General features: G+C 47.0%; 1 protein-coding gene across 1 annotated transcript in view; it reads right to left on the reverse strand.

Annotated features, from left to right (window-relative positions):
• Positions 1-16,663, reverse strand: part of TET1 (tet methylcytosine dioxygenase 1) — a 57,996-nt gene that overhangs the window by 2,574 nt on the left and 38,759 nt on the right. The window contains exons 6-10 of the mRNA XM_058810547.1: positions 16,284-16,492; positions 14,473-14,623; positions 11,418-11,507; positions 10,297-10,434; positions 1,847-2,186 (exon numbers count right to left, since the gene is read on the reverse strand). Of these exons, the coding sequence (XP_058666530.1) occupies positions 1,847-2,186; positions 10,297-10,434; positions 11,418-11,507; positions 14,473-14,623; positions 16,284-16,492 (928 nt within the window). The remainder of the gene's footprint in view (positions 1-1,846; positions 2,187-10,296; positions 10,435-11,417; positions 11,508-14,472; positions 14,624-16,283; positions 16,493-16,663) is intronic.

Here is a 16,663-nt window from a genome sequence, read left to right on the forward strand (position 1 = left end):
TGAAAGTAAGTTTTAACAACCCTCAGCACTCAGTTAGGGAAGTGTAACAAATGCATTTTATTTGTTTTTTAAACGTTATTCCCCCAAAACAAAGATACTCTTTGAAACGTTTACCTGTTATTCCTCCTCTTAAAAATGCTACATAGGTCTGTGTTCCAGCTTGCAAGGCAAGATGTATTTATTACCACCCGTGTGGCAGTTGTCTTTTGCAAAGTGGGCAGTTTGCCTTATCTCTCTCTGAGTGACCACAATCACTCATCTATCGGGAGGGGACACCTGCTCATAAGAGGCCACTGAATGTCACTGCATGGCTGGTAAGAACTATAACATCCCATTGGGAGATGTGAGCCCAGGGGGAGGAGCCAAACATTGCTGCCCAGATATAATCCAGAGGGAGGAGCCAAACATTGCTGCCCAGATATAATCCAGGGGGAGGAGCCAAGCATTGCTACCCAGATATAATCCAGAGGGAGGAGCCAAGCATTGCTACCCAGATATAATCCAGGGGGAGGAGCCAAGCATTGCTACCCAGATATAATCCAGGGGGAGGAGCCAAGCATTGCTACCCAGATATAATCTGGATATTCTGGAACACCAGCACGGTTTCTCCACGGGATTCCCCAGAGGAACAGCAGCTGCCTCTCCTTCCACTGGATCTTCAGAGGAAGAATACATCCTTCTCTACAGGATCCCTGCTCCAGCAGAACCACCCCTGACACTGCAGGAGGGCTGCAGCCACATTTCCAATGGGACTGCCACCAACATCCTGACCCACAGGGTGTCAGGTTGGCTTCTGACTCTGTCAGTGTTGGTTTAGTTTACTGCATTGTTTATTCTATCTTTTTATTCTCTTCCCTATTAAAGAACTGTTATTTCCTGCTCCCATATTTTTGTTGCCTGAGAGCCCCTTAATTCAAAATTTATAGCAATTGGGGAGGGGGGGGGCGTGGTCATTTTCTCCATTTCAGGGGAGGCTCCAGCCTTCCTTAGCAGGCACCTGTTTTTCCAAACCAAGACAGTCTGCATGTCTCTTTTGAAATGAAATTCAAAATTACAGCAGATGGGCTCGTTTCCCTCTCTTCCTCCTAACAGGCTGTGCTTTAATTGTATTTATTTTTCACCAGCTAATCAGAGAGTTTAAGTCCATAGCTTCTTCCATCTCTTCCTTCTTTTCTGCCTCTCAGGACTGGCCAGTCCCATGCAGCAGCCCTTCCCAGGAGGCCTGACCCAGGATGTGACACCAGGCACAGCCTGGCACAGCCCAGTGTGGCACAGCCCTGCAATGCCCACGGGCACAGGAGCCACCAGGGCCTCCTGGCACCTCCCTGGCTGCTGGCAGCCTGCCCTGCCCTGCTCCTGCCACAGCCCTGCAAGGGACAAGCTGCAGTGCCACTTGATAAAACCTGGGGTTTTTACACAGCTCTTGCTGGGCAGCAGTGTCCATGCCATTGCCAGGGAAGGGGCACAGCTCAGTTCTGAGAGAGCCATTGTCTGCCACAGGAATGGGGAACTCTTGTACTTCAAAGTGACACAAATTCAAGTGCTTATTTAGGTCAACATTCCAACAATGTTCTTTCAAGATGGTCAAACTGCCATTATTTGTTAGAATAAGGGAACTTGGAAATACTTCACAGGTGTTCACAGACCACCAACAAACTATTTTTGGGTGATCACCTGAGGTTTATTCTGCCCCATGAGACAACACTGGCTGCAGTGACTTGTTCATTAACCCCTAAAATGCAGAATATACAAGTGGTTTATTTTAAAGGGGCTTTTCCCTCCCATCAGATGTGTAACAGAACACAGAATCAGAACAGACTGGTAGAATTTCCCAAGTATCACTCACCTAAACAATGCAAAGCGTTGCCAAGATTTTCTGGGGCTTCCGTTTTCAGTTTTACTGGTGTTGAATATTTTTTATCTATTAATGGCTGCTTTTCACTCGGGGTCCTCCTTGTGTCTGGTTTCTTTTTCTTGGTAGCTCTGAGAGGCTCAGCCAACATCCTCACTTCCCTGGGGAACGCTGTGAGCACCTGGATGGCTCCGGCTTTGATCTTGGCCTCCAGGCCCTCCTCGGTGCCGAACTCGTCGGTCTGGGAGATCTTGTACAGCGGCAGCACGTGCAGCTGCTCATCACTCGGGATCACCCCCACTCTCCTGTTGTCCTCCTTGGTCAGGGTGCACACCTGCCAGGGGCACAAGGGCCACAAATCATCCACAGCACAAAGCAGCAGCTAATAAAGGCTCAGGCACTCATCCTGGCCCCCACTGCTGACTCCTGCTCTGAGGCCTCCACACCAGCGGGCTTTAAATGCAAACAGCTGACAAATAATTGGACAAATTATTTGTCAGACAAATAGCATCATCTGTGATGACACAGAAAAACTGTTATACTTTAAGATCAAGCCATGTGCCTTCAACGAGCAAGTGAAATTTTGTCTCAGCTTACAGTATGCCAACCTTGGTAAATATAATCTCAGCTGTAAATATACTGTAAAGTTCCTAAGCACTCTGATTTTTTTTTTAATACGTAAATACATCATTGATGTTCAGATTAATTCTAAAGGATTATAAAATATGAAAAATTATTTTTGCATTTAACAAAAAGTGTCTATGATCTGGAATTTATTCCATTATTTGGAATTGGTTTTGGTTTTGGTTGGTAAAAGAAAAACCCCAAACCAGCACAGTCACTCATACTGCTCTATACATTTTGCAAATCTCAGCTCTAACTCTCTCCCTCTCTCAACACTTCCTTAAATCAACACTCCACTGTAATTAACTCACAGGGCCCAGGAAATGTTCTCTTAGGCCACTGCCCTACTTCCTGTTATTCTGAGCTGTGAGATGCTGGAGCCCAGAGCAGACTGCTGATTATATCCAGTTTGATGAGCTCACATCAGAAATGTAATAAATATTCCAATTTACTGCAATAGTTTTCCTGTTGTCATTATAAATGCTGAACATTTCCAGCACTACTTGAGTTCCAGCTGTTACCAACACCAACCCATCCCCTAGAGAGCAGCACTGATACTGGCACTGCAATCCCTGGGGTCATTCCCAAGGGATGGCAACAGCTCTGTGTGCCTGAGCACTGGCACAAACATTCAGCCCTGAGCACTGGCACAAACATTCAGCCCTGAGCACTGGCACAAACATTCACCCCTGAGCACTGGCACAAACATTCAGCCCTGAGCACTGGCACAAACATTCAGCCCTGAGCACTGGCACAAACATTCACCTTGTGCAGCTCTGGCACCTCCATTCCCAAGGCACTGCTACATGGCTGGAAAGCCACACATGGATACCATGGCTCAGGGAAGCTGCTGCCCCACAGGAGTCACTAACTACACAAAGAAAGGAACAGGAGCAGCATCCAAGGATGAGATTCTATTCCCTAAATGGAAGCTTAGCATTCCATCATTCTGCAGGCTCAATCTGACACCTATCATAAACAGTCAATCCAATTTCCCAATCTTCTCACCATTCCTAACATTCCAGGGGAGAAGAATGCTATTATTTAGGGGATGAAAAAACTCAAACATTTTTTATTTCATAGCACAGCTTTTGCATAAAGGCATCACACAATTATTTCTAGAAAAATAAAAGTACAGAAACACAAACTAAAAAATCCTGAACCAAAAACGTGGTGGCTTGGGCTTTATCAAAGCTCTATGCAAAGCTTGGCAGTTGCAGAGCAGCAAAAGGAGGAAATCTGGGGGGCAGAGAGGAGGAAGAGCTTTTCAGGAGGCAGTGGGAAGGATGCAGAGGGGCTCCAGGGCAGTTAGCAGCTGCTTTGCAGCACTCACTGAGGTACTCACCTCCTCTGGGCAGCCTCTGCACCAGGAGGCAGATTTAGAGAAAACAGAAGTTGTTCAGTGAGCAGGACTGGAACCTTGCTGCCTGTGGGCTCTGCCAGCCACATTCCCACAGCCCAGGCCCAGCAGGGCTCCTGCTCCCACCCTGCCTGGGCACCTCCTCCCTGCATGCAGCCCCCAGCTCACCCCCAGGGACACGGCACAGCCCACAGCAACAGCCTCCACATCCCAAAGACAATTCTGCTCCTGCCAAGCTCAGTGACACCTGCCTGAAGCTGGCCAGCAGATGCCACTGTATTCAGGAAGGGTGAGAGGGCTGCACATACACAGAGCAGGATTAGATAGGAGTGGTGTTTTTACAGAGCCCAGTGCACTGTCCGTGTGGGCACCCAGGACATCCCTCTGGCTGTCCAGGACAGCCCAGACCCTGCCAGGGGGCTCACAGACCCTGGCACAGAGCCCAAAATGCCCCTGTGGGTTTGATTGTGACCCATGGAGCAAGTTACCAACCTGAGATGGAGATCAGCAAGCCACAACAGTTTAGGTAGAATAATAATGAAGTTATCATGGGGTGGAAAAATAGATTTTAGGGGTTTTTGGTATGGGGATTCAGGGGGGCAAGATGGAAGGAACTGGGCATGTCCAGCCTTTCTGCTGCTTCTTCTTGGCCTCCATCTTCTGCTGTGATGGTGGCACTTTGGGATTGGTTTAGAGTAGAAGTTCACTGTCTAACATGGGTGATAGGTATTGGGAAGTAATGGTAAATATTGTACACGTAGTTTTTAGTATAAAGACATAACACCACCCTGGGGTAGGCAGAGTGCCTGGAACTGTCCTGCTGGATGGACCTCAGCAGGGCACGAGAAAATTTTTTACAGATAAGGAACAATAAACAACCCTGAGACCAAGAAATGAAGAGCCCTGACTCCTTCTTCAAGTGCAGGGCTGGAAAAAGAGACTTTTAACCTTCTCGGGGTCCCAGTGACCCAGAAAGACCCCAAGGTTTCCCCTTCTAAATGATAAACAAAAGCAGTAATAAAGTCAGCAAGGAGGGGCCTGGCTCCCTCTTGTTTTCACCAGCAAATGGGCAGTGGTCTCATAGAATACCATGTCCAGCCTGTGTCTGGCCCAGGCACTAGTCTGAAAGAAGTCTCGAAGATTCAATCCACAATATTTTTTATTTTGAATATTGAGACCCTCATCCAATTCACAATTATAAATTTCCAGGCATAGCCAACTCCCTGTGGAACAAGAAAGATGAAGAACTGTTCTGAGGAACTGAACAAGATGAGAGCTGTACTGTATTGACACAACTGTGGTGTGAGTACTGTCAACTCCAGCACACCCTGGATATTAAATACTGACTTCAAATACATATTAGGAAATTAATGTATAACCAAAATGGTATCCAGATCTGAAGACCAGTACATCTACAGCCTAAATACCATAACACCAATTTTAATATATATATACTTTCACAATTAATGCCCCTTTAATATATTTTAACATAAAAGTGAGGGTGTTAGGGCAAACAGATAACTGAAAATAATGATATGAGAAAACCAGCCATAAATTCAGGTAGTACAGCTAAAGGTGGTAAATCATCAAATGAGAAACTTCTGCTTAAAAACTACTCCAATATTCAAATCTGTGCAAAATATTCCATTAAGAACTTCGGAGCCATTGCTGAGAAGTGAAAAGCAGAATTTTCCATTGGTGCTGACACTGCTGCAAACTGACCAGAATGAAACACAAGCATGAGAAAGCCATCAAGTCTGCTAAAGGCCATTTACAGCATGAAGCTGCATATCCTGCTACTCTGCTTTTTCCAGAACAGGCAGCTAAACCATCCAGGATGCTCAAAGGCCAAAGAAGTGTTGGCCAAAAGGTTTGTTTAGCTTTCCAATGTGCTTGGTGATCAAACTCATCACCTATTCTGGGTTTAGTGATGTCATGGTAAAAGTTGCATGTTTATGAAACTTGATTATGAAACTATTCCCTTCATTTAAACTTCAAATGCACCAGGAACTCAGTGCAATCCCCTGCAGACATCCATGTGTAGCCACACAGCTCCCAATGTGTTATTCTGGCTCTCTTTGATGTGCCTGTGTCCTCCTGAACCCCACATGTAGCAATGATGGAGCTTTTGCACTGTGTTGTAATGACAGATGGTTCCCATTCAGGTTTCAGCAGTCAAACAGCCTTTCCAAACCTGGGAGATGCAATCAGGTTCCTGCACCCCTCCCTGAGCAGCTGGAGACACAGTGGGTGCCCCTGGGGGCTCAGGGGCTGCTGCAGCCCTGCCCACCATCATGGATAAAACATCTTTGCTTTTCCTTTGCAGCCAGGACAAACCACATTGTTCTCTTGGCCTGCTCTACCCTGAACAAGAGTATGCAGGTCATACATACTAGAGCAGGGAACCCCAAACATCTCTTCCTTTTGCCCACTTGATGGCCCCAGGCTGTGCCATCAGACACAGGTACAGCCCAGAATGCTCCCTGGGAGCTCACAGGTCAGCAGAGTGACCCTCTCACATTTCTCCACTTGCACAATAGAAAAATCAAACAGAAATTCCTCTTTACAGGCCCAGGGATTCATCTTCCTCCTGTCTGTGATAAACTGAAGCACCAACTGAAGCACCTGGAGCTGATGCAGCCCCCAAAGTGAGCAGGGGGTGCAGACAGTGGTGTGACCATGCACAGCCACCCTGTCAGCCACTGCAAAGGCCTGGAGCCCCCTGCCAGTGCTGTCATGTGCCAAAATACACCCAGGCATGGCAAAAGCAGAGGCTTTGGGGGTTTACCTGAACCCCAGAGAGTTTGTGGACAGACTGGTGTTGATTATCAGGACTTAGCTCTACTGCCAGTAACGAATGACATATTGTGGGTGCCCTCAAAACAGAGATTTATCTTCCTCCCCTTGTTCCCAATGTCTGCTGCAGAACTGCAGCTGGTCTGTCCTTCCTCAGCCCAGCACCAAGGGCCCCTGCCCCAAGGATGAGCAACACCCACACAAACTGCAGAGCCAGCAGCAGCCTTTGTGTCCCAGTCACTTCTAAACCCCAGAAAGAACACTGCCAGTGCCTTAAATGGATCCCCACAGCTATGAAGAGCATGGCCCTTCACAGCTAATCTGATAAAGGAACAGAAGCCCTCACATTTCACAGGCTCCATCAATAACTACAAAGCTTTTATCTGTGTTGCCCATTTAGCTTCACATCCATAAGGAGCAAGCACCCTACACTGCAGCTGTAACACACATCAGTGGCCCTCAGGAGAACTTAAGAGATGGCAAAAGAGTCTAAGTAAAAATGAATGGTACATTTATTGCCTTAAAGGTTCTTTAAAAACTCACTTTGTAGGCAGAAATTATTTCTGCTTCTTTCAGACAAACACATTAGTTTACATCTCTGTAGAATTGTCATTGTACTCCAGAGCAAGCAGGGAGTGTTTGTTTTTAGCTTTCTACCAGAAGCAGGGTCAATTCAGAGCTTGACTCTGCTAGCCAGACACAATGTTTAGCAACTCAAATCTTCAGTGCTAATTACCATGTAACAGCAATCCCCAGTTTGTGTAGGTTAAGGTCTGCTATTCTCTCTTGGATCTCCAGAGGGCATTTCCAAGACACTTCCACTGCTAACACAAACTTTACAGGATTATTAATTTTCAGAGTCACATACAAATAGTGCAGCTGATCAAACACACAAACTGAGAAAAATGCAAGAATGTTTTAAAATATATTTTTTTAAGTGTACAGCAAACTTATTCCTTATTATTAACCTCATTTAAGTTCTTTGTTGAACTTATGACTGTGCCTGGTTTAAACAATTTGAACAGACTCTGGCTTTTTTTTTCTTTGGGTGGCCCATGCAGAATTCTGTGGTACTTGCAGTAAAGGTGATTTACCAATGATGAAGGGAGAAAATGAAAAGGTGTCAATAACAGAGCCAGCAGCATTTGCAATTATCAACTCACAAGGCATTTACTTCAACCTTTTTAGCCTAGAAGAACTTAAAATTTTATAAATAAAGATTTTGTGTTCCTGTAAGGGGAAAGGGAAGAAATCTTAACAACACTAACAAGATGACAAGTACACCCTGTAGGGACCTTAAAATGTAAGGTGTGACAAGCAGTTAAAAAACAAGTGAAACATAGTAAAGTGATGGATGCTGGAGGTTTCCAGTGCAGTGCAAATTGTTCTCATTCTGTTCATGACCACATGATGAGAAAGCAAACTCTGGGAGAAATGTCACCCCAGAATTGTACCTGCACTCAGTACATTTTACAGACAAAATGTAAATATCCCCTCCATCATGATCAGTGATTTATAAGAAATCATCATGGATTTTAAGCCTTGTAGGCAGTCCCACAGCACCTTCTGGAACCAGACAGGAATGCAGGAGGTGCTGGTATCACATGCACTAATTTCTTTTTGTGTCCTAACCACCACATTTCCTATGGTATTACCAGACTTTGTTATAAGCCAAAACTAACAACCCTAATTTTGATTGTCATGAAAATCTGGAGTGAAGCAAGCCCAGCCTGTCCTGCCACCCTGCTTGCAAAAACCAACGTTTTCTGCTTTAGGCTTCCAATTCATGTGAGTGTAACTGTGCACAGACAGGAACAGCAGACACAGCCCCAGCTCCTCACTGGGGAGGCTGCACAGACCATGAGGAACCTCCCAACCCCAATTCACCCTCATAATGGCCCAATTCAAGCTGGTAAACTCGAGTGTTGATACTTACAGCTGGTTTCTATTTACAAACAGCCCCTTGCTGCAAGGATACTAAAATAAAGAGAAATCCTATCTAAATAAAGAGAACACAGGTGTGCAGTATTAATTTGTGAGTGAGCTACCCATGAAAACCAGACTGCAAGGCAGATATTCAGCAGTTATAATCAGTTGGTCATGTTCTGCAAAACTGACAACATTTGGTAGAACTGGGTGGAAAGTGATAGTGATGAGCACACAGTGACCTCACACAAGTTGTTCCATGTTTCTGAGATGTGGAACCACTTGCAAACACACCACACACAATCCACGAAGCATCAACACCAGCAAGGACCATGTGCAGCTGAAATGGCAGCAGGTGCTTACAGATAAATGCAGTTGTAGAACTATTCCCCAATAATTCCACAAAAAAGGTTTAATTGTCCCTCCAGCTGCTTCTGGCCATAACTTGTGACTTTTTTGGGATCCATTATGGTAAAATGAGTAGCAGACTCAGCTGCCATTTTGTCTCTAATTCAGGACATAATGGAGCACTCAGAACATCTGAACTAAACTTCATCAAAAAGCATATAATGTAGTTTGTCTGACAAGGAGGTCTCATTTTCAAGTTTAGAATCTTTAAGGGCATCAAATTCCTATGCTTCAGAAGCAATTTTGCAATGCATACTGCCAGCACTAAGCAAGAATAACAGTCAATTGACGACTGCATTCCTGGTGGATTCTCAGAGCTGCTTCCATACTTTAAAGGAATGGACCTTTGCTGCCCTTACAAACACAAATTAACATTAAAACAACTCTACCAGTCATTTCATTGTGTCACATAGAAATGGTCAGTGTTAACTATAGGTGTAAATGCAACACTTTATTGAATCACAGCAACACAGTAATTCAGTTTGCATTTCCAAAAACAAAAAAAAAAAAATCTAGAGTAAGCAGAGATTTCAGATAATTTTTTTGCAGATATCCATCCTTTGATAGATAGGGAAGTTACTGTTGTTACCTGCACTGCTGTACAAGAAGTCACCCTCACTATTCAGAGCACTGGGATGCTCCAACTGCTCAAAGAACACTGCCAGTTGTATCTATCCTGCTTTGGCCTTGTCCTTCTTCAACACTACGGTGTTAATTTCTCAAATATCACTTAATTGAGTAATTCCCAACCAATTTTCTCACTGGCAATCCATCAAGGCATATAATACAACCACACCAATCTGTGGGTTTTCCTTTCATACTGAGATTTAAAGACTGTAATGGTCACCTGGCTCCACTACAATCGATACTGTCTGCTTCCTGACCTGTATGTACACTAACATGGAGCCTGGTAGGTGCCCAGGGCAAGAAAGAGTGAATTTGGTGAGCCTGGGGGAGGTAAGTTACTAATTAATCAGTTTGCTTTAGCTCTCCCTCTACAGAGGTCTGTACAGCTCCTTGGTTAATCACTTCCCTTTAGCATCAGCCCTTTCCCAGGAAAAAGTGACCTGCCCTCTGGCCAGGCCTCTCCAGAGGACCAGGAGTCTTCAGTGAATGAAGGTATTTTGTAGGAGGGATCACTCCCATTCCCTTTCTGACCTTTTATGCAATAAAATGAACTCATGCCCTCTGTAGACAGTAACAAATATATACAAACAAGATGAGCATCGATAATGGCAAGCTGCAGTTAATTGTGAAACCACTGCAATGAAATGAGCCCCCAGCAGCAGCAGCACTCGGTGAGAGCACAGTGAGGAGGGCAGGTACATACCACGGTGCTGCCGTTGTGCATGTTGTGCGTGTCCTTGTGGGCGTGGGCACAGAAGTCGATGCAGGCGGTGACACCCGAGAAGGGCCGGCCGTCCTTGCAGCCCAGCCGGCAGTCGGGGCCCATGTGCTCGTTTTCCACCTGCAGGGAGAGAGAGCAAACTGCAGACACTGAGAGTGCTGTACAACCCCACCAGGCACCCACAGCCCTGGGACACCATCGGGGCAGCCTTTTCCACCTGGAGAGAGAGAGCAAACTGCAGACACTGAGAGTGCTGTACAACCCCACCAGGCACCCACAGCCCTGGGACACCATCGGGGCAGCCTTTTCCACCTGCAGGGAGAGCAAACTGCAGACACTGAGAGTGCTGCACAACCCCACCAGGCACCCACAGCCCTGGGACACCATCGGGGCAGCCTTTTCCACCTGCAGGGAGAGAGAGCAAACTGCAGACACTGAGAGCGCTGTACAACCCCACCAGGCACCCACAGCCCTGGGACACCATCGGGGCAGCCTTTTCCACCTGCAGGGAGAGCAAACTGCAGACACTGAGAGTGCTGTGCAACCCCAGCAGGCACCCACAGCCCTGGGACACCATCGGGGCAGCCTTTTCCACCTGGAGAGAGAGAGCAAACTGCAGACACTGAGAGTGCTGTGCAACCCCAGCAGGCACCCACAGCCCTGGGACACCATCGGGGCAGCCTTTTCCACCTGCAGGGAGAGAGAGCAAACTGCAGACACTGAGAGTGCTGTGCAACCCCAGCAGGCACCCACAGCCCTGGGACACCATCAGGGCAGCCAGGCAGACTCAGGGGTTTATGTTTTCCTATGAAACATGCAACATCTGTGGCTGCATGCCAACAAGATAATCAGGTCAGCCACAATCAAATGTCTTGGACAGAAAAACATTTTATTTACAGCATTATCTCTGAGCATTTTTCACAGATAAAAATATGGTGCTTACTTAAGCACCATGAGTAGCTTAAGCAGCTCAAGTAAAGAGGGGCAGTGTGTGGAAACCTGCCAAATGCACCAGGATTCCAAATGCACAGCCACCAGGAACACCCTCTGGGGCTGCTCCTCGGATTGAAACTGTTCATCAGAGCTGGATCTCACACACCCACCTGGTTCTGGAAAGCTTCTGGAGCAAGCTTCTTATAAACCGGAGCCACATCAGTAGCCAACGTTTGCAAATTGTTTTCAAGAAGTTCCTCCTGCAGGGAAAGGCAACATTTGGTGCTGCAGCTTGCTTTGAAAGAATCTCAGCCAGTTTAGACATGTCCAACAGGTCAGCTTCTAGCCCATATTTTATTAAACTGACTTTGTTCTGCTGCCCTTTGTCACCAGCCATAAATGCCTGCTTTTGCATGACTAACCCATCAAAGCTGTTAAACAGAAATCAGCCAAATAACAATAGAGAATACCTGCTAGGTCAGAGCAACCCAGCACTCAAGAACTGATTTCTGCATCACTTTCCATATGCAGCCAAGGAGTGAGGTGTGTTGCACACAAAACCACAGAAGTAACATCCAGAGGAGAAAAATCACACCCCAAGCTGAGTGGGGATGGAAGCCCAGGCCTTCTGTTGGTGTTTTGCTTATGGGGCCTTAGTCTGTGCTGACACCGTGTGAGAAACTGCTAATAGCATTTATCTTCAGCTCTTAGGTCTTCTCTCAGGCACTTTTCTCATTTTCTGGTAACTGTTTTGTTCTTTGGAGGGGCAAAAATCAGGACTTAATGGAAATAACTACTAGATTCAGAAATAACATTCCCTTTATATGGCTAATCCATATAAACACAGAATTAGCTAGGTGGGCTTCTACAGCAGTGTCATATTTAAGCTCTTATTTGTAGAAACAATCCCTAAATTCTTATCCTAAGTTTTTGCTTTTCCAGGAAAATCACCAACCAACTGGGAAAGCAGAGGGCAGTGACAGACTCCCTAATTTCTTTTCCTCCCAGGACCAAGCTTTGAGAGAACTGCAGCTTCAGTTTCCCACAGTGCATAGGGGCAAAATGAAGCAAGCTGTTATTTTTTATTTAAAAAAACCCACTTATCAGCACACACTGTAAACACCAACATAAACACCAGCAGACTTTGCTTTTTTCAATGGGATGTTACATTACAAGATGATGCTGTATTTTTAACTTGTACTAAAGCCAGTTTTATCAGCTGTAAATGGCTACCACAAGGTTTTCTGAACCACATTGAAGCTAATGTGGTTAGTTAATGTGGTTAATTATCCATCCTACCAGGAGAATATCTACCCTAAGAACCATTCTTTCCTCAATATATTACACCCTTAACCTCCTCTCATTCAGCATCAGAAACCTGCAGAGAAAATGCATGCACAGAATGCTCCATGCACAGCATTAGGCAGGGGATAACCTAAACACACAGGCAATGGCAAAGGACAGAGAAGGAACAGGATCCCTAAAATGCAAGGATGCCCAATAAATACATTTTCCTATTAAGTGGAAGTTTATAAAACAAATTCCCTCTTGTGACAAGCAGGGCTGGGTTTGGCTGCAGAGCCTCAAGAAGGAGCTCAGTGAGGAGGGCTGAGGGGCAGAGTGCTGTGCTGAGGCAGAAGCCCCCCTCAGCCCTAGTGAGGTTTGTGAGCACCCTAGTGAGGTTTGTGAGTACCCCAATGAGGTTTGTGAGCACCCTGGTGAGGTCTGTGAGTACCCCAATGATGTTTGTGAGTACCCCAATGAGGTTTGTGAGCACCCTAGTGAGGTTTGTGAGTACCCTAGTGAGGTTTGTGAGCACCCTAGTGAGGTTTGTGAGCACCCTAGTGAGGTTTGTGAGTACCCCAATGAGGTTTGTGAGCACCCTAGTGAGGTTTGTGAGCACCCCAATGAGGTTTGTGAGCACCCTAGTGAGGTTTGTGAGCACCCTAGTGAGGTTTGTGAGTACCCCAATGAGGTTTGTGAGCACCCTAGTGAGGTTTGTGAGCACCCTAGTGAGGTTTGTGAGTACCCCAATGAGGTTTGTGAGCACCCTAGTGAGGTTTGTGAGCACCCTAGTGAGGTTTGTGAGTACCCCAATGAGGTTTGTGAGCACCCTACTGAGGTTTGTGAGTACCCCAATGAGGTTTGTGAACACCCTAGTGAGGTTTGTGAGTACCCCAATGAGGTTTGTGAACACCCTAGTGAGGTTTGTGACTACCCCAATGAGGTTTGTGAGTACCCACACAGCCCAGGGGAGACTGAGGGCTTGCACTCAGGTGCATGAGAAACACCTCAGAAACCCTTTTAGGACAAGTCAGCAGCTGGGAGCAGTATTTACCTGCAGTGAATCAAGTGACATCTCTCAAGAAGGGATGTCTCACGCTGTGTGTGCACAGAAAGATTTCTGCAGTGTAACTCCAGGAGTGCCCAAAACATGCCAGCTGTGCCAGCAAAGATGTGGCACTTTTACCTAGGAGATCCATAGGGAATGGGGTTGCACACACCTACAGTCACAACAAAAGGCACTGTGGAGTCACCCTGAGAGTCTCTGTTCACCAGGCAGTAGTTACCAGCCTACAACACCTTTATTCCTTCTTCAGAAAAATATTTCAATGTAAAGTAACTAATGTGGTTGGATCTTTTTTAGAGGTTTGTTACTTCACATAAACCATCACTGCTTTCTGTGCTGCCTCACCTTTATGGCATCACTAACACTCATAAGCAGCAATTTTGGTATCGTTTCACTGCACTTCATTTTAGTGTATTAATTCCTTCAAAACTATTTTAAAAAAATATGCTGTCCACAGGAAAAAAACAGTTTATTCTTGGTGACAGAGGGGAGCCCAGGCTGTCAGCTGGTCCTACAACAGGAAAGCAGTGCAACCCCAAGGTACAACATTTTCTGTTCCAAGGCAAAAGGCCTGAAACCCTGAGCTGCAAGCTTGGCCCTTAGAAAAGGCTGTTACTTACAAGGAATTAAAATTTCACACAGAGTTACACAGTGAGCTAAACAGGCATGCACAAAAGCATTCAGAATCATTTTATGGCATATAAATACATAGTAATCATTCCACTGAATGAAATCTCAGTGTCATTTATTCTAAATACTACAGACACAAAAACTTTGTTGGTCAGTTACACATACATGTGGGAGAGAGAAGGGGTGGGGAATGTCTAGTTCTGAAAATCATCAGAAAAGGCATTTTGAGAGAAAACATATCTTACTTGTTTAGGGTCATCAGTGAGAAGCCTAAATTTCCTGGGGTTTTTGCTCCTGGCAAACTTACAGCCATTGAAATACATACTCCATGAACAGCCAAATGAGAATGATGCTCCACAAGTTTCTGGGTCAAGTCCTTGACATGCACAAGAACGACTAGAAAAGGAAATAAAGACATAGCAGGTCAGCTGGCAACACAGCTCTTGGGTCTGGGTTTTTTTTAGGTCAGTGCTATTTTGCTATTTCTTTTATAACACAGAGCATAACAAAGGAATTTGTGAAATTCATGACTTAACCAGGTATTTTCCATTAAGAAAATACTCCTGTGTAGAGGGCTGACTTTCCTCCATGAAGATAGTCTCAACTTCCCCAACAGCCAAATTTGGGACAGAAATATAAACAGTTACAGCTATATAAATACAGCCATGCATTCATTTTGACTTATCCAGTTGGATAACATCTTCAACCAAGAAAATAGCCCTGCTACTTAACATTACCCTAAATCCAATAGTTCTTGTTTTATGTGCAGCAAAATCATTAACTCCAAATTGATTTGACTTTCTGAGTAGACCCTTTAAGAGCACAACCATTAGATTCAGGTTCCCATACAGCCCTCAGTCTGTTAAACGTGGGCTACACAGCAATCAGCACACAGGCAGCACTGCAGTTGCAGATATTCTCTAATCAATTTAAATTCCTCTCAGAGGCACAGAGGATGATCCTAATTTTGAGTGTTCAACCTCATATCTACTTTACCAAGTCACATCCCCTTTCTTGGCAGCTCTGTTAGCACTGCTGTGAGCACAGGGCACACTGGTGGTGTTTGGGCACAGCCAGGAGCAGCTCATGGCCACTGAGAGCCCTGGGCATGGCACACACAGCTCTCAGTGAGAGCTTTGGGCATGGCACACACAGCTGCCATGAGAGCCTGGGCATGGCACACACTGAGAGCCCTGGCAGGGCACACACAGCTGCCATGAGAGCCGTGGGCATTGCACACACAGCTGCCATGAGAGCCTTGGGCATGGCACACACAGCTCCTATGAGAGCTTTGGGCATGGCACACACAGCTGCCATGAGAGCCGTGGGCATGGCACACACAGCTCCAGCTGAGAGCCTTGGGCATGGCACACAACTCCTGCTGAGAGCCTTTTCTCCAGGAAAGGCCAGCAGTGAGGTGTGATCCCACAGTGACAGCAGCGCTCTGGCACCGCGGGTGTCCCGGGTGAGCTCTCAGCAGTGCTCGGGCACCGCGGGTGTCCCGGGTGAGCTCTCAGCAGTGCTCTGGCACCGTGGGTGTCCCAGCTGAGCTCCCAGCAGTGCTCGGGCACCGTGGGTGTCCCAGCTGAGCTCCCAGCAGTGCTCGGGCACCACGGGTGTCCCGGGTGAGCTCTCAGCAGCGCTCTGGCACCGCGGGTGTCCCGGGTGAGCCCAAGCAGTGCTCTGGCACCGCGGGTGTCCCGGGTGAGCTCTCAGCAGTGCTCTGGCACCGCGGGTGTCCCAGCTGAGCTCTCAGCAGTGCTCTGGCACCGCGGGTGTCCCGGGTGAGCTCTCAGCAGTGCTCTGGCACCGCGGGTGTCCCGGGTGAGCTCTCAGCAGCGCTCTGGCACCGCAGGTGTCCCGGGTGAGCTCTCAGCAGTGCTTTGGCACCGTGGGTGTCCCGGGTGAGCTCTCAGCAGTGCTTTGGCACCGTGGGTGTCCCAGCTGAGCTCTCAGCAGTGCTCTGGCACCGCGGGTGTCCCGGGTGAGCTCTCAGCAGTGCTCTGGCACTGCGGGTGTCCCGGGTGAGCCCCTGTCCCTGAGGAGCAGCACTCACTCTTCGTTGAGGGCGCAGCGGCGGCTGGTGGGACAGCCGTACTTGCGCAGGCTCTGCCTCAGCTCCTCGTACAGCGTGTCTGCCAGCAGGTGTGGGATGCCCTCCCAGGCCAGGATCAGGATGACGATCACGGCCGTCTGGCAGTGGTGCCCCGCGCGCTGACGCACCAGGCACAGCAGCTTCTCCTCGTCGCTGCTCCTCCGGATCACCTGCAACAATGGCTGGGTTACTGTAAGCATGGGCATCGCCGCAGGGGCTGCTCTCCTCGGGGACAAGGCACGCCTGCAAAAGCAAGAAGAAAAAGAAAGAGAGAGAGAGAAAGAGAGAGAAAGAGAGAGAGAGAAAGAGAAAGAGAGAGAAAAAAGAAAAAAAAAATGAAA

Source organism: Ammospiza caudacuta, chromosome 9 (assembly GCF_027887145.1).
Source record: "Ammospiza caudacuta isolate bAmmCau1 chromosome 9, bAmmCau1.pri, whole genome shotgun sequence".
In the NCBI taxonomy this organism is placed as follows: domain Eukaryota; kingdom Metazoa; phylum Chordata; class Aves; order Passeriformes; family Passerellidae; genus Ammospiza; species Ammospiza caudacuta.